We start from the raw sequence: 17,980 nt of genomic DNA on the forward strand, positions 1-17,980 counted from the left end.
AGCTCAGATTCAGAAACTTTTATTGACTTAGAATGGGTGGAACTTACATATCATGACCATTGAGGTCTGGAAGCACAAAAATAATACTAATTTATCTTGAAGGAATGATATTAATTAAGAGCGGGACTATAAGTGAAATTTTGTCCATTTACAAATTTGAGTAAAACCCTTTTCAAAATACGCTGTAATGTTCAACCAGATGACTGCTTTTTAATTCTTTGAAGTGGAAGGCGGTTTTGCTTGGGTTGTGACTTTCTTATTTTTTGGGTCAGCCTGTACCTTTCAGATAATGAAAAAAAAAACACCCGATCTGTATTTTGCAACACGACTATAGGACATGTTGAAAGTCCCTTAAACCCAAAGTTACACAGTTTTTATTTAAAAAATCTCAGTTTGTAACTGATAAAGTTTTCCTCTTAAAAGATATATGAAACAGATCATTTCTAAAATCCTGTTTATCTGCTAAACACAGACAGTGTGGGCTGTAGCCTGGGTTCTCTCTGCTTATACAACAGGCTATTGCAATATTCTCTTCAATTTCTCTTCTCCTAGAGAAAAGCTCATCCAGTAAAAATTTTAAAAGGTAACATTGCATACAATACACATTGCCCTGGATAAAGGTGTCTGACTAGCCAGTAGTAATAATAGGCTGCACATTACTGCATTCTCTGTACCACTACACGTTTTACCTATCAAAACCCATGTACGATAACAATGTCTTGCGTGGTTGTAAAGCACCTCACAGAGTTGGCCCCTGTTACATGTTGAGATAGTTAATTCCGTGCCACTAGACGTCAAGTGGAGCTCTCCTAGACTTGCTGACTCATGAGCCACAGACTGTTTAGAGGCAGGAACATTCAGTAGGTGAGTGCGCCTTCAGTAATTCTCATCCATCCCTACAGAACCCTCCAGTCTCGGAGGTTAGAGAAGCCCAGGTTCTTTTCCTTTGCAGATGCAGAGCTGTACCTTGCCTTTCCGTCTTTTCTTCCGCACGTCTGCCTGGCTGGTTTCTGTAGATGTTTATTTCCTCTCACCCACACAGTTAAAGGTACCATGGCATGATAATGCTGTACCATGCATGCTTATAGTTGGTGCCCTTTTGTCTTTAAGATCACTGAGTATCCTACCAGTATATGCATTTCTCACAGCTGTGTTTTCACTGTAAACTCCTACAGCCTCATGGGAATACTCTCCTCACTGGTGTTACTTTCCCCTTTCATTTCGAAGACCAGGCTGTTCTTGTAGGTGGGTGTCGCCACCTCGCAAGCAGTTTCTCCGTAGCTGCAAATGTTCTCCGAGAGCTCCAGCGCCTCCTGGCCTGGTTCACACGCAGGGAGGTTGAGCATCTGCCTCCGGTAATCAGAGCTTAAGAAGAACTCCACATCTGGAGTGCGGCACGACTCCGAGAGAGTCTCGGTGTCTCCTTCGCATGTTTCGGTCTCTCCAAGCTCCATCGAAACCACGTCCTCCGAGGGCAGACCAGTGCTTTTCTGGAGCACCACCTGCAAGTCTCCCATGAGAACCTCTTCATCCTGTGGAAGAATTTCCTGTGGAGAGCAGTGAGGTGTCCATCAGCCCCCCCTTCTCACATATAGAGTGTCCTTCGTGTGTGACCAAGTCAGCCAGTGGCTTAGTTTGGTCTACAGTATGTCTTTGACAAGGCAAGGCATTTGTACATTTAAATCAGTGCCCTTCACAATCTTCTCTGTTCTAGACTAAAGACATTATTGTATTGTAGACTTTCAGTGTAGGACATTCTTTTGACCCCCGGAATGTACAGTACCTGGTTGCTCTCCTCTATACTAATTTCAAAGCAGGAATATTCTGAAATAACATTCTTAAAGAGATCTCATGAATGTATGAATGCATACAATTTCCAAATCATTTGATATAAGTTCTACACTTTCAACTATGTATCCTAACACTGTTGCTCATTTCTTATTGCATGCCAATGTTGTCTGGATTAAGATGAAAATGTGTCATATTGTCTTATTTTTCATTTATGTGTCAGAACAGCCTTTTTCCTAGAAAGCTACTTCATTTCCTATGCATATCTTGAATGCGTATTTCTGGGAATTGCATGCTCACCCAAACTTGAATTCTAGATTTTTTATTAAATTTACTTTCCTACAGCATTTACAGATTATTCTATTTTTGTATTATCTGCAGTTGTGACAAGTTCGTTAGCTATAAAAGAATCTATAGCATTGATATATGTTAAAAAGAAGTGTCCATTAGTAAAAAAATAATAGTTGTCCTTTTACTATTGTTACTACTTTTACTACTATTGTTATCTTTTCAAGGTCAGCAGATGCCCCTGTGAGGGGTAATTCCAATTTACAAAATCTCAAGTGTTTAAAAAGACTAGACTAGATCAACACAGACAATCCCTCTTGGTTCTGTAATACACAGTGCTTTTGGGTTTGTGAAGTACTTGAAGAAATAGCTGTCACACACACCTTTAAATTCTTCACATAATTGTGACATTGGATATTAAATCGTGATGTCAGCAAAAAGTGTTCCATTACCATTATAACTGTGCGAGGCATGAAAATAATTTTGGAGCATTTAAATAACCGCTTAAGTAAAAAATGCTTGCTTTTGTTTCTCTTGTTTTGCAACTTAAAATGGATGAGCACATTCCCTGCTACAGTACATCGTAATACACTCCACTGGCAAGCACACACTCCACTCCTAGATGAGAATACACCCTGGAAGGGCGAAGAGGCTATTCTCTACAGTGGGAATAGTTCAGCACTTGATAGGCCACATGGGTTTTGAGGACTGTGAAGTAGCAGCAGACCAGGCTCTCCTCAGGGCTCTGCGCCGTAAGATAGAAGGCTGATTTGAGCTCTGCTGAACGCAAAAACAAAACAGCAAACAGGAAGTGCAATTCAGGCTGTAAACAACCATTGAAGATGCTACACACTTCTCATGCAGATTGAGCCAGCTGCTGTTAGCTGAATGGACCAATTGTGATCATGAGCTTTTTCTTGTACTTTTAAAGGACAGCATGGGTGTCAGTTCACCTCGGTTCAAAGCTAATATGTTCTAAAATAATTTCCTCTGGAAAGTGAAATACTCAGGAGTACTCTGCAAATGAATTCCATGTATGAAATGTTTTTTTCTCACCTCTTTTATTTTCAGATTGGTTAAGGTCAGCGCCTCAGTGCTCATTGGACTAGGTACAGCAGGAAAGAACTTTCTTTTGAGCCTGAAATGTTGAAAAATCAATAGGACTGTCTTTACTCTTCTGTACATAATTCATGACGTTTTCTGAAAAACTAAACACCTGCTTCACCTGCCATAACATTTTCAGCTTTATACACACTTTTCAGAAGTGGGTTTCCTAAGATAGTTTTAAAAGATAGGGAGAAACAAAGAGGACAATTTCCACAGTGAGATATCAAGGTAGCACTCGTGATTGCACATCAAATTCTGACGAATTGGCACGAGAATAACACCAGAATGTTTTATGTGGTTTGTGATGTTGTATGATTTGAATTCCCCCTTTCTCTGTACTACAAATGCAAACTTCTTAAACACTGGCTAAAGGTTCAAACATATAATGAAGTCGATAGTGAGGTGCTGTTCATGAATTCATCATGAATTCGTAGCCAGTGCTTCAGTTCTGCCTCTTAGACCAACTAATGTACCAACTCATCTTTGAAGCACAGAAATGTGAGTTTACAGAAGTAATACCAAGCAAATGTTCAGTTACCTCTTGGCTGCAAAGCTGCCCAAGCCTGTGAAAATCAGTGTAAATATAGCAATGGCTATGGTGATCCAGATCACATTCCAACCTAAGAGAAAATACTTGCATTAGACAGTGTTCAATTGAGGAAAAACTCAGTTTATCAAAGAAAGGCCTACACCACATACTTTACTGCCACAGCAAGAGCCTACCTTTGGTGGGGGGTATATTGCTTGTTAGGATGGGTTCTGCATCGCTTTTCGGTCCAAGACCTGCTGCTGTTTTCCCAGCAATCTGGACACTATAGGTGGTGGCAGCTGTGAGTTCCTGAATTTTGTAATGAGTCTCTGAGGCATCAACCTGAACTGCAAGAAAGGAGAAATAAGTGAAGAGAGCAAAGGTGCCCTGAGGAGGTTCCAAAGCTCCACGTTCCATGTTAGACTGAAAGCACATTTAGACAACATTAGCATTGATACAGTATATATTTATATGTATTGTGTTAGAAAGGAAGAGACACATTTCACACGGTAGGAAAAAGAGACGTGAAAATGAGTGCTCTCTCAGCTTCTCTGTGCATGGCATTGCCAGATTTGATCAATGATACTGCTCATCTGCAGTTTTGATTGTCCAGTTTAATAGAGTTTGCACAGGGCTGGCTCAGTCAGAAGAGGTCATACGCATCATCACATTACACAGCCAGAACTGGGCAACATGTGCTTCTTTATTACCTTCCCTGGTGCGGTTGCCGGCTGTGATGTAGATGACATAGTGCTGTAGAAAGCCCTGCTGGTCTGGAACAGGTATGGGGGCCCATTTCACCACGGCGGAGTTCACTGTTACATTGAGCACTGTGACTTTCTTGGGGCTACTCCTAGGTGCTGTGATAAACCACAACCAAAATGTTTTAAAACAATGTCAAACTGAAAATGGTGCATGCAGTGGAGACATCGCAGAAAGCTTGCCTGTGTTGTGAGTGAACACAGGAACTCATGAAAAGGCGGTGCGAAGAAAATGTCTGTTTAATGAAGTGCTCTTGTGCTGCAAACTATATACACATCTATTTCTATTACTAAAGTTACTACTGTATTGACAAACAGCAGGCTGTGTTACAGTCACACGTTCAAGGTTACTACACTCAGACAGGACTGACTTGCTGCACCATGAGTGCCAGGTTCAATACCCTAAACTCCACCCCGGGCTCTTGTTGATGGCCAGGAAGCCTCAGTTTAATCAAGGGGTGAGACAGGCTCTGTAACTTTGACACAGGATGGTGGGATAAAAGGAAAAGTACAAGACTGGACTGTGGATCCACAACAAGTAAGACAGATACATACCCAATACAGAGTAACTTACAGTATTTACAATAACAGACACCTCACAAAAGTGCCAGGAAATTGTTTTGTTCTTGAGTGGGCGGCACAGTGGCGCAGTGGTTAGTTTTGCTGACTCACAGCGCTGGGGCACAGACACAAACCAATTTTCCCAGAAGCCAGTAAACCTAGCAGCATGTCTCTGAACTGTGGGAGGAAACCCAGGGAAACATGGGGAAACATAACATTTACATGCAGGTAGCAAACTAGGACTTGAACCCAGGGCCCTGTCTAATTATATTTAAAAATATGAATACATGCACATCTTAAACTTACTGATGAGCCAGAGTTGGGAAAAAACACTTTTTTTTGGAGGTCGGCTGTTTCTTAACAGCGTGCACACGTGAGGACACGCTGCCTGCTGCATTTTGCATGGGACGTCCTACAGATGTGTGTCTGGTGGAAGCCAAGCCATAACTTACTGCCTTCCTTCTGGTATCCTTCAGACCATCCTCTTGTCTTCATCGTGCCTCTGTGGGTCAGCTGGTGAATAATGAAATAGTAGAGCTTGAAGTCTTCAGCTTCTCCTACAGTAGACGGCAGAAAAGAGAATACTTTATAAAACACAGGAGGGTCAGTTAGTTATGAGGTGTTTCTCATCTCAGCTAGATTTAAGGATGATTAATGATTATTTCAGTATAGCGATATTTGGCTCAACCTGTTAGGCTGAGGGTCAGCCTCCTGGCCAAGGGACAAGTTATACCAGGGGGCAGCTGCACCATATTAGAGTTAAGATATTAGGACAGTTGCAGAGTGAATTCGTTCTCTGAATGTATTTTTTTCTGGTTTTAAAGCTGCCTTTAATTAACTCACAGCCAACTGCTGCAGGGAATAGTAAAATTTTTTATAGCCCACGTAATTTTCCTCTGGTATTGAAACACGTACTCCTGTGTACTGCACAGAAGACATGAAGTTAAGATAAAATAGTAGGTGCATTAAAGTAGTTACCTCCTGTGCTATTAATCATGTCTTTAAAATCGACTGGAGTGCGTGTTATAAAATGCCGACTCTTCTCTCGGGGTGCTGTCGCCTTGTACCACTCCACACACCATTTCATGTTTTTGGTGAGGTTCTTGAAGCTAAAGGGATGGAGATCTGTCCAGGACAAGAAAAGACGAAGGGTTTTAGTTCGTCCTGAACTTTCAGGACACTATAATATAATACCACACCAAGGTCTGTCTACACAAATCTATGACTGATAAGAAGGAGGACAGGTATCAGCATTGCTTGAAAAATCACAGATTCCATATTCTTTCTTTTTTAAAATAGGGAAAAAAAGGAGCAGGCAGTAAATTGCAAGAGGAAAAACAGCTTTACTGCAACACAGAGCATAAGACCTATACTAAGGAATATAAAATTGTTTTGCATTCTGAACAGGAATGACAGCTGTAACCTATATCTGTGGCTAACAGTTATTTCTCTCTGCTCTCTTCGGCAAAGACTTTCAAGAACGTCTTGTAATATGGTCTAGTCTGTCATATTTAAAGGTGTTTCATACTGTATGTGTTTCATAAATGAGAATGAATTAATTCCGTATTCCAGATTAAATTAGGCTGTAATTTGAAAAATGATGTCTAGCATCAATTATAGAGTAAAGAGAAAATGTAAAGCTGTGTTTTATCCAAAAACTGTCGTAAAAGTTTAAATGGCATGTTAAATCAGACACAGTCCTGCGAGTTTTTCAGGGAATTTCTGATTCTCAACTTTAATACTTAATATTAATAACATCACCAAAGCCAAAAGTATTTCTTAGAGTATTCCTTAGAAGACCCAGGAAGAGTGGGCCCTGTGAATCTGTTATGTTCAATTCAGTCTTATTAACCCTGAATAATTTGAAAATGTTTAAACTTTGACACAAACTACTTTAATTACTGTATGTTAAAGAACAGTGTTTTTCACAGTGTAAACTTTAACTGTCTTCTCTTTTCCTTTCACCATGGTATTAACTTCTACCTGTTCCTTTGCGGCCTACACATGCTGACACAGCTCCCTGCTCGAACTTCTTATACTGAGACTTGTGCATTTTCATTCTTACAGTGCAAGTGACATCCTGGGTATTTTGATTTTGTTTTTACCTTTAAGGTCCACAGCAGGAATTTTAAGCAGTTTAGGCGGGGATGACCCTACTTTGTTGAATGCTACAATGGACACCTTCACTTCTGAGCCAGAGATGGGTTTTGTTATCTTTGTTGCGTTAAGAGTCATTGTGGGAATATCCTCCTGACATGGCGGGCTGTGAAACGTTAGATTGTACTGTACATTTCCCAGTAGAGCACGAGCAATCGGAACCTAAAGGAAAAAATAAACTAAATTAAATGCTGCTTTGGCACTAAGTTTGTTGCATGAGAAAATGCAAAGCTGAACACACTATTTGGGTATGTAATATGAGTATAAAATTAGATTAGAGCATAGTTGGGTGCTGAGCAAAGTGAATAACAAGGAAGATGTCCTGGGTATATTCTGATTTGACATGAGTTCAGTATGAACAATTGATGTGTTAATCAATCATCACTAGTTCAATTAAGAAACTAAGAGGGAAGGTGAGGTGAAAATCAGAAACTCCTTTGGATTCGGGATAGGATTTGGAATAGAAAATTCGATCTAAAACCTCTAAGGTACAGATGGATTTCCCACTCAGCCCTTAAGGATATGTTTGGCATCCTGAAGGACCTACAGTTTGCTTTTGGTTTTATCTCAAAATTCATCAGCCTTAGACAGAAAATTGACATTGACCTCCACAGCAGATTTGTGGAAATAGGCTTCCACTGTAAAGTCTACATTTGTCCAGATGTAAAACTGAAGAGGCTGACAAAAACCTGAACGCATAAGAAGTGTCTCTGGCTGTCTCGGAGCACTCGCTTACCTCCAAGGACAACCTCAGTTTGCGGACGCCTTTGAGCAGTTTGCCCACAGTCATGTTCACCTGAGGCTCCTTGTGAATTTCTGCGAGCAGGAAGGAGGAGAACGGTTAAGATTGTGAGGCGGCTCACATTCTGGACATTCTGTTTTTGGATAAGAGCGCCACCTGCTGGTCCCACAACACCACTGACAGCAGCAGTTATGCCTGGAGGTCTCAGTTCACAGTGTTGGGCAGGCCCAGCCTTGCTCAGCTTCTGAGACCTGACAAGTTAGACTAGGAGGCGGTAGTGCTGCAGTCACAATAATATGTTTTCCTGCTGTATCACCACAAACACAAACACCCCGGGGGCTTACCTGCTGGGACAATCTCGGTTCGGCTCCACTCGCTCCAGTTGATCACTTTGCTAGTGCGTCTCACACGGACTTCATACACAGTCAGATTGTGCAGTGTCAGAGTGCATTTCTCTGCAAAGAAAGGGTTTTGCCTTTTTTGAGATCAACAACTATATTTTATTATAAGAGCACAAAAAAGGAAAAACAACAGAAACAAGTGGAATGTGTACCCATTCACACCAGTCACACCATGTTCAGTTTTCCCAGGAGCCAGTTAACCTAATTAACCTACCAGCATGTCTTCGGACACTGGGAAGAAACCAGAGCAACCAGATAAAATTGGAGAAACAGTCTGAGGGAAACATACAATCTGTACCCAGACAGCACCCCGGGAATTGAACAGGGCCCTAGGATTGTGAGGCAGCAATACTAAATACTGTGCCACTGTGTCGTTTTCCTTCAACATACTGACATAAAGAGACGGATCCCTCCGGTCACTGGAGCAAGCAAAGGGCTGCTGTGGTGAGTGAATGTATCTGAGGGACATAGTGTTATAAATGCAGGAAGGAAAGGCAGTGACTCTAATTAATGTAGGTCAGGGCAACAACAGGACATGTGGGTTTGTCTTTCTTAGTCAAAGCTATATCATGAAATCTTATTATATTTTCACATTCTGTTGACTTGTAAAGAATGAAGTCAGGAGGAAAGACTGTGTGTTCTCTTTTTATCATGTTCTCTTTTATTTTATGAATTTCCATCATGGGGAAATATTACAAGTAAACTTTAACACGATAATTGATCAAGACGCAGTTGTTTTGCATAACAGGAACAGTTCAACAGTTCTGAAATTCTTTTCAATAGCAATTATGGTAAACAGCTGTGTGTGTCAATTTTTATTTAATTTTCTTCACAATGTTCAGACTTTTTTTTCTTCGAAACCCAAAGCCACAGAGATAAGCAGTTCCGAAGATGAGCATTCTAGGCAGGAGCACATTTCGACTTCTGAGGTGAACAGAGATCTTGCTGAGTTTGCGAAGCTCAAACCACAACATGCAGTAGGTTACACAACTTGCACGCATTGATGCGTTATAAACACTTTGTTAGACTGTCTGTATGAGCTTTTATGACCTTTGCTGGCTTAAAACAGACTAGTTAATGTACAGTAGATACATGTTTGTGGTGGCTAATGCTAACTCTATTTCAGGTCCTTCGCTGATTTAAAAATGTTGGCACATTATTTAAAAATGTTGTAAGCTTTCACTCACAGTATGTGTCTATTATGGACTAATTTTCCTTCCTTTTAGCATTTTGGATTGGATTCAGCCATATGTCCTTTTTATGTAATTTTCTAAATAATAACTAACTTTCATCTGTGCTAAGGTGAATATTTTAAATAACAAGAGAGGAATCCAGAGTCTTACCTTCAGTATGTTTGCCATCTGAAGTATTGCACATAATCTAAAAAGTAATAAAAAGATATATATATATGCATGAATGACCCAGGCCTGATAAATATACTTCAAGGTCATGAGTAAAAGAACAAAGCTATTGTATGTTTCTCTTTGTGTTGCTGCACAAATGTTTTCGCCTTTTCAATTAAATTGATTAAGAGGATCCTGTGTTACTATAAAGGAGAAAAATTAAATTTCTCATTCTTTCAGCTCATGTTTCATACGTGGTAAATTCACCATGTTTGTAATGCTGTGGGTAAGAGCATTACTGTGTCCCTTTACACCAAGAAAAAGTATTTGTGCACTTTGTCCATGTTAATGTCATGACATTGTGTTGCCATTGATGGCTTATCCAGGCCAGTGGCGGGGCGGACTTACACTGCTCCATTCCAGTTCTCCCAGTTGTCTGAACTGGATCTCATTCATTGAGCCTTTGTCTTCTCCCACTTGTTTCCTCCATTTCAAGACGAGGCCCCCCGAAGACCTCGACATCTTCTCAATCTGCGGGGGATCGTACTTGGCTGTCATGAGCGGGACAGAAAGTCACAAGGGAATTCATTTCTACACACATGGAAGAGTTTCTATTAAAATCTCTAATTCAGTTCTATATTTCATTCCTTATTGTGTTCATATAGGATAATTTTTTAATGGTCCTTCCGTTAAAGTTTACCTTCCAGCCAATTTAAATGGCATATTCCATGTTTGGGGTTTTATGTAGTCAGCGTAAGACCTTCACAGGGGCTGCACATGGTGCGAGAAAGCCATTCATTTGATTCTTTGAACCCTGTCTTCCAGAGCATGTACGTATTCAACTGGCTATGTGCTTAACCCAAAACCCAGTCTCACCCTTACTCTTAACCCTAACCCCAGTACTAACCCTAAAACATGGTGTCCCCTCTAGTGTGCCAGCTGTTGAGTATTATTGTGATAACTGACGTATTGGAATAATAGTAATAAATCAGTATTAATGTTGCTATAGTGTCCTAACGATCTGTGAAGGTACATAAACTTGTCACATAAGGGCCACATTCAAATTACGTATGACTGATCCTTCCTTTAATTCAATTAAATAAATAACAATTAAACTCTAATTAAATAACTCCACACCAACCTGTAACCCAGAGCGCCATCAACTTTTTAGAGCAAAGAGCCCAGATCCTTATCACTGAAATATGAGGGCAGGAAATCAAAACCAGAGGCAGTGCAACTCACTTGAATGGATCAGAACCACGGAAAACACAGGAGACTTGTAGGTTCTGTATCCTTGGTGGGCTTCCACCCACATCCCAATTCCCATTCTAGTGTGTAGGCCATCCCTATTCAGGAAGCAGGAATGGGAGAGGCCAGCATCAAAGCTGTGGCAGTCCTCCATTTTGTTCAGGACACTGGAACAGACCCAACAGTTTTGTAAGATTTGGTGAGCAAAATGTATATCACAAGCTATCCATAAGAAAGCAATGGCATTCTACTAGGTTAAGATCATCAAATTAGAAAGGATGTCAACTTACAGTATTGTTATGTTAGAAGAATATTGTGATGTTAGACAGATTTTTTTTCCAGAAGTCTTTTGATAAAGTTCTTCATTAAATATTAATTCTCAGATTGCAGGGAGAAGGCGTTCAGGGAAAAGCTTGTGGCTGAATTGACAAAAGAGTGTACATACTACATAGTGAATGAGTGAGTGCTCAAATTGGGCGGATATAATCAGTGGTGTACCACGTGGATCTGGACTAGGTCTGTACTGTGCTCTTCCTAGTTTACTGTAAGTAAATTATCTAGATTGTGGGATAGTTAATAGACTAGACCAGATTTGTAGATGATACCAAGTTAGGAGGATTGGCAAACACTTGAAGCAGAAAATGAAATTCAAAATGATTGAGATCAAATTCAAGACTGGCCTAACACCTGATAGATGATGTTTCATGTAGACAAGTGAGGATAAAAGAGAAAAGAGTCATTTTTAGTCAAAATGTCTGGAGCTCACTTGCAAGAGTGCATTAGCTACAGTGAAGAGGAGAATGCCTGCTAACCAACACTGTGCACATCGGTAACATTTACAAAAGAGCCGAAACACGGTAATTTAGTGGGACATTGTCCAGACATTTTGCGCAGTGGTGTCCCATTCCAAATACAACATTAGCAAAATGCTGTTGCGATGCTCGCTTGTTAGCACCTAAAATAATGTGTTTGACATAACTAAACCACACTCTTTCGGTAATCTCATGATAACCCTGCTAAAATATTTTGTCAAACATAAACTAATGAGTGGCAGGGCTAAAAAAGCCCTGGGGCCCTGGGTTCAGTTCCAGTCCCAGGCTGCTGTCTGCGTGAAGTTTGCATGGTCTCCCCATGTTCTCTTTGGTTTCCTCCCACAGTCCAAAGACATTCTGGTTGGCTAATTGGCTTCTGGGAAAACTGGCCCTGGTGTGAGTGTGCGTGTCTGCGTGACCCTGAAATGGATGAAGTGGTAAGAAAATGGATGAATTGCCTAAATACATCCACCACATCCACAAACACTGAGGAGTGACAGCTGGGATGTCTGTTATTCTTTTCCGATGTCAAAGTCCATCAACAGCACTTCCTGGAGGAAGAGGTGCTGTTAACCCACCAGTAATGCAGGATGTATGTGGCATTCACAGCGGACATCCCAGGTGTCCACTTGCAGGTGAAGTCCGCATTGGGATCCGTGGTCTTCTTGTAGCAGTGCAGGTCAGATGGAGCCTCGAGTGAGTCTCCTTGGCAGACAGAGACACCAGGGTGGGGGAGTTTAAAGAACGTCAATGACAGTGACTGAGATTCTCCCAACTGGCATCCAAGATATGTTACTAAATGACAGATGCAGCAGGAAGCACACAGCAGGCATCGCTGTCTAAAGCTTCATACTTGGGTCCTGCACACTAAAATAGAGCTCATATGTGTGCACAATGAAAGCAGTCATATGATACTTCAGGAGCTGAGGTGCCTCAGGTGGTTTGAACAGCTAAGGATCCCTGTCTGATCCCCATGAGGAAGGTAGCTAGCTGCCCCCACCACCTACTCCCAAGAAAAGAGGCTACCTGACCAGCTGAGCAAGTTCCAGTGACTATACTATCAGTAATTTGTACCCACATTTTAACAATACTCTAGATTTAACACCTCAAAGGAAGTCAGCTCTTATCTGTTATGTATAACCAAGGGCAGATTTACGAACCATTTGCATTATTAATCCATTTATTACTCATTCTACTCATTGAACTCCTTGGTGACTTCTGTGTTTTCTCATCATTACCTTACTAAGATTTGCAGTATTATATGATGTAAAGGAACAAGTAATAGGTTTATTCCATGCTGAAAAAAAGAAGAAAGAGAACACAACGTTTCGGCCGTGGAGCCTTCTTCAGGTGCTCACACCTGAAGAAGGCTCCACGGCCGAAACGTTGTGTTCTCTTTCTTCTTTTTTTCAGCATGGAATAAACCTATTACTTGTTCCTTTGCAGACTACGCATGCTGACGCAGCTACCCACCTGAACTATTATATGATGTATACGTATATGATATATGAAGTATGATACCAGCTTTTCATGTGCCTGAAAATGTAGAAGTGTTTTGAGTGAGCGATGCCGTGATGCTGAGGTTTTTAAAAGGAAAGTACCTGTTGCATTTTCTGTGGGGCTCCTTATGACTGCCTTGCACTTATGAGGTTCAGAACTCTTCTTTCCTGTGGGAAGAGGTAGGGAATAACATTCAATATTGGGAAAAGCTGGGTTTGTGCCATTAAGTGATATAAAATAATTTATAATCTGGGTAGATAAAGTTTCCTTTGGGAAATTTGCTGGGTTTGACAACCAAAGTGCATTTCACAGAGACTCTGACGAAAGCACAGCTCTTTCTGTATGTATGGATTTTTGTCTTATACAGTAATTTAGTTTTTAAAAAAGGCTTTCGATCCCGCCTGCAGCACAGGCGAGACTTTCCCACTCAGGGACACTGTGTTGGAAATGATGGATTTTAAAAATGTATTAATGATGCAGTTTGAAGCAGCCCTCCTGCTTTTTCAAAAAGAGTTGGTTTAGGTCATATCATTTCAAGTATTGATTGACAAAATACGCAGCCGTCGTATATCCGTGTCTTCCAGTACATTTCCACTACATATAAGACACCAGCTAACGAAAGCACAGCACAGCACGACCGTTTTTCTCTTGTGCAAACATAGGCTTTAATCTCCCGCATATTTTTAATTAGAATCCCATTATTATTGCAGAATCCATCAAGAAGCGTTTTCACGGGGGGTCTTGAATCACTGACACACTGAGTCCGCAGGTAAAGATGGCCGACTTGCTGCTCGTTAATTACCTCTCCGCAGTACCATACTTATTCCCTTACCCACACAGTGTGAAAGGTCAGTTCAACGTATCGTTGGGAAAGTCTATTGCTAAAAATAATGTGGTAGAAATCAACCAACTGCTAAATCTCCAGCTTCCTACTCTTGCATCTCTTCTGTGGGTGGAACGTGAGTCAGCTTCTTGGAAAGTCATTTGATGGAAGATGTTGAGATTCTCTGACAATGGCAACACCAGGACACTATGCTTGACACTAGGGATCAGAAAATTCGGGACCACCTCTGCCACATCCTCCTGATCGCCAGGGCTGACTGTGATCTTGTCTTCACGGCTCTGTCTTCTGTCATTATTGATGGTCAGGCTGGAAATGTGTAGCGGCAGCTTTTCCCCGTTGTGTTTTTGTACAAACATTTACTACCAAAGTCCCCCCAGAACACTTTTTCTTGTTCTTCACACAGGCTTTATCTGACTTTTTGGTTATCACAGCAGGCGCCGCCACCGATCGCAAGATAACAGCATCTACCTGACACAACCGACAGAGTGAAGTGACTGAGATGTATGGCCACACGCTGGGAGCGAACAGCCTTATCTTACCTTCCACCACGACCACAGCCAGCAACGTGAACACGATCGCTGCCCTCATCGCCCTCTCAGCTTCGGGAGGGCAGGCGGACGCCCTGAAGATGGCCAAGGGGAAGAGAGAAAGGCGCTTGGTCCCTGCCATGCCAGAGAACTCAGCTGCCTGTGAGTGAAAGCAAAACTACCTTCAGGCGTGTTTCACTTGCCTTTCTGGTAAAAGGGACCTTTGCAATGATGAATAATGTCACTGCGTTCTCATTCTTACCAGAAGAACACTGCACAGGTAGAGTGTTGCGAGTCTTGTTAAACCACAGACCACACTTCTGTGGATGGGGGCTGGAGGAGGAGACAGGTTGGTGACAAGCAGATAAGCTATCCAATCAGCAGGACTGGATGTATTTATGAGATCCCAGCACACATACTATTTCCTAACTGGCTTGCTTCTGTTCTTGAAAATTTCTGTTAAAGTCATTGGTTGAGGGACAAAAGGTGCCAGAGCTAGCTTTTAAATCCCCCTGTTGCTATCAAGCGTGGCCCACTTTCCTGCTCTGCAAGTCAACTCCGTTTCTTAAACAGGGGCTGCAGCCTGGGCGCTGTGACGTTCTGTCAATGGTCGTGCAAACCAAAAGAGCTAAAAACAGCACACAAAATGAAGAAGGTACCTTGTGAATATGTGGTAATGTCATTATTAAACATGCTTGTGGTCAGCTAGCATGTGACTGAACTGCTCTGGGGAACAATTTTGAGAGATTTCTGCAACTGTGCCTCATTTACAGAATGGAAATTTCTCATGGGTGAAACATTGTGCACATGGACTCCTACTGGACAACCAAAGTCCTGTAGGATGAAACAATCCTGGATACATATAGGATGTATCCAGTACCAGAATGTAAGGCTCTGAAAGAGTATACAAGGTTTGAAGCTTTGTTCTTTTCCCTAACGTGATTACTATTATCTTCTTTATGGATCAGGTATGCATCCTGTCTGTGCGGTGAATTGTTCGTTTGGCACTGAGAGAAAACAGTAACACCTCACGTTGACGCGGAGTTTCTCTCACACAGCCTGATGTCAGAACTCTTCAGAATGGAGCCCCAGCCATGGATCTGCATGTGCCCGCGTACAGAGAGCAGCGTAGTTACCTCTTTGAAGCAGATGCACTGTAGCCGTTTCACACAGGCTCACCACACACTGTTTAAAACCACAGAAAACACTGAAAAAAGAGGTGGGTGGTATATGAGACTGATTAGAATTAAAAAATGGAGAGGGAAATTTAGGAAAGCTTGTGTGTCATATCCAGTATTTCACCAATTCATCTGTGGGTAATTAGAGACACAATGAATGTAATTAGAGACACAATGAATGTAACTAGAAACACAATGAATGCACAGGATGACACCCAGGTGGTGATTCAGCAAAGCAGAGAATCACCTTCTATTCTTTTTGCCACCTTTAACATGTAACTGCTGTCCAAGTGTCCTGGTTTTGGGGTATCCTTTATTGCAAAGTGCATTTTTTTAATGATCCATTGTTGAAACCCGCTTCCAAAAGATCTGCCAGCCTGTGATTGCATCGCTTTTACACACCCGGACGTTGGCAACATGCTGGCCCAAGGACAGATTGTCACTGTCACGCCTGCCCTGGTGCCCTGATCAGATGCACCTCAGCCTTCTGCCAGCTGGGGGGGAGGGGGGAGTGAGGTGAGCTTGGGTGGTTTCCAGGGGGAGAAGTCTCTGCAGAGAGGGGTGGAGGGTAGGGGGGTGTCTTCACTTTATCCTGAATGTGAGTGCTAGAACCACCCCTGTTTTCTGGAGCCGGTAAAAAACCTTTAATGTTTTAAGCATGCTAGAAACTAAAGTCAATTACTGTGCTTCCGTCATGTGAAAGAGTTTCAGTCTTAAAGCAGAAGGCAAGTAGGAAAGTCAAAATAAAATCAGTAAATCTGGCGGCTTACTTAAGTTTCACTTCTAGTAAATAGATTTACAGCTTCAGTGTGACATTACAAAGCACTGCAAAATCTCCCTACCTCAGTCTTACATCCCTAAATTCCGACTTGCCCGTTTCCGAAAACAAACACCAAGTTTTATTGTTCATCTGTACCTTTCAGCTTTTTCGTTTGTGGCAATTGTAACTGTATCTTACAATCAGCAATTCTGAAAAAGAATTCCGATTTTTTTTTCTGCTGAAAACGAATAGCATTTTAGTAACAGCATCTTAATTCTGACCATATTCCAACTCTGCACCTGATTCTAGTAGGTTTTTGTAGCTTTTAATTTGTTTGCGGTGTATTGTTTCTTAATTATACAGCTGGCTTTTTATTTTTTGAGGTGCTGTGGTAGGAATGAATGGTGTTTGAGTCACCAAAACTAGGGGAAACAACAACCACCAACTACAGAGAAACAGAGAAAAGCTACAGAGAGACATTCATTGTGATCAGGTTGATGCCTCTTGTCCTGTTGCGCTGAAGTGAATTTATTAGCATTGAACAGTATAAGGGGACGTAGAAAGTTTTACCCCAAATGCATGGATACATTTACTGCCAACCCGTTTGTCCGGTAGGTACTGTAGACTGTGGTGAAATTAGGTGAGGTATGCATGAAACATGTTGATTTTTCTTGTGACCTGATTCATAGGACATCAGAGCACTGAAACACAGAAAGCCTCTGCAAACACTCATGAATGAGAAATAGAACACAACTGCTGTGGCAGCTTTATGAGCTAGGCTGCACACCTGAATTCTCTGGAACTGCAGCAGTGAGACCAAGACAGGCGGTTAGCTTCAGTCGCACAGTTCAGCGACCTTTATCAAAAAAATGATTTGAGGCAGGAAGGATTCAGACACATGTGTTGTACATACACCAGATGTACCAGAACTTGGATCTGTTTCAAGGCTGGTCCTCGGTGCAGAATGTGATCTTTCACACTGCTCTTGTTCAGGAACCTCTTTCAACTTTATCAGCCTCTACTCACCTACTCCTGCAGAAACAGGAAAATGCCCATATTGGCGGAGACCTGAAAGACCTGAAGAAGAGACATGCTCTGTGCATCCTAAGCGTAAAATACAGAACCCCCCACCTCCCATTTTTGACAGTGGTTAACAAAGTGGTTAGAGTTAATAAGAGTATGTACAAGTAACTGTAACACGCGGTATTGGTTTCTTTCACTATCACTGCTACTATAAATGTTATTAATAAACTATAAAACACACAAGATTGAACAGCCATTCCTGACTGCAAGCTGAGGAGTCAGGACTGATGAGAATCCAGTTACAGATCCCTTTTATTATGAAAGCAGGCAGCACACCTGCTGTTCATAGCTGGTAGTGACGATTGTTACCTCTTCACCTCGCTAGAAAGAGTGTGCAACACTTTCAGTCAA

General features: G+C 41.6%; 1 protein-coding gene across 1 annotated transcript; it reads right to left on the reverse strand.

Moving 5' to 3' along the window:
- Window positions 1-3: 3 nt before the first annotated feature.
- Window positions 4-14,857, reverse strand: il12rb1 (interleukin 12 receptor subunit beta 1). Its single transcript, XM_015365293.2, has 16 exons — window positions 14,621-14,857; window positions 13,339-13,404; window positions 12,316-12,442; window positions 10,920-11,092; window positions 10,086-10,228; window positions 9,678-9,714; window positions 8,278-8,388; window positions 7,928-8,007; window positions 7,140-7,353; window positions 6,013-6,159; window positions 5,487-5,591; window positions 4,423-4,572; window positions 3,907-4,059; window positions 3,722-3,803; window positions 3,133-3,214; window positions 4-1,547 (listed from the first exon to the last, which is right to left on the reverse strand). Exons 1-16 carry the CDS (start codon window positions 14,748-14,750, stop codon window positions 1,170-1,172), a joined length of 2,178 nt encoding a protein of 725 aa, XP_015220779.2. The 5' UTR covers window positions 14,751-14,857; the 3' UTR covers window positions 4-1,169.
- Between the last annotated feature and the right edge of the window lie 3,123 nt (window positions 14,858-17,980).

Source organism: Lepisosteus oculatus, chromosome 29, assembly GCF_040954835.1.
Source record: "Lepisosteus oculatus isolate fLepOcu1 chromosome 29, fLepOcu1.hap2, whole genome shotgun sequence".
Lineage (NCBI taxonomy): Eukaryota > Metazoa > Chordata > Actinopteri > Semionotiformes > Lepisosteidae > Lepisosteus > Lepisosteus oculatus.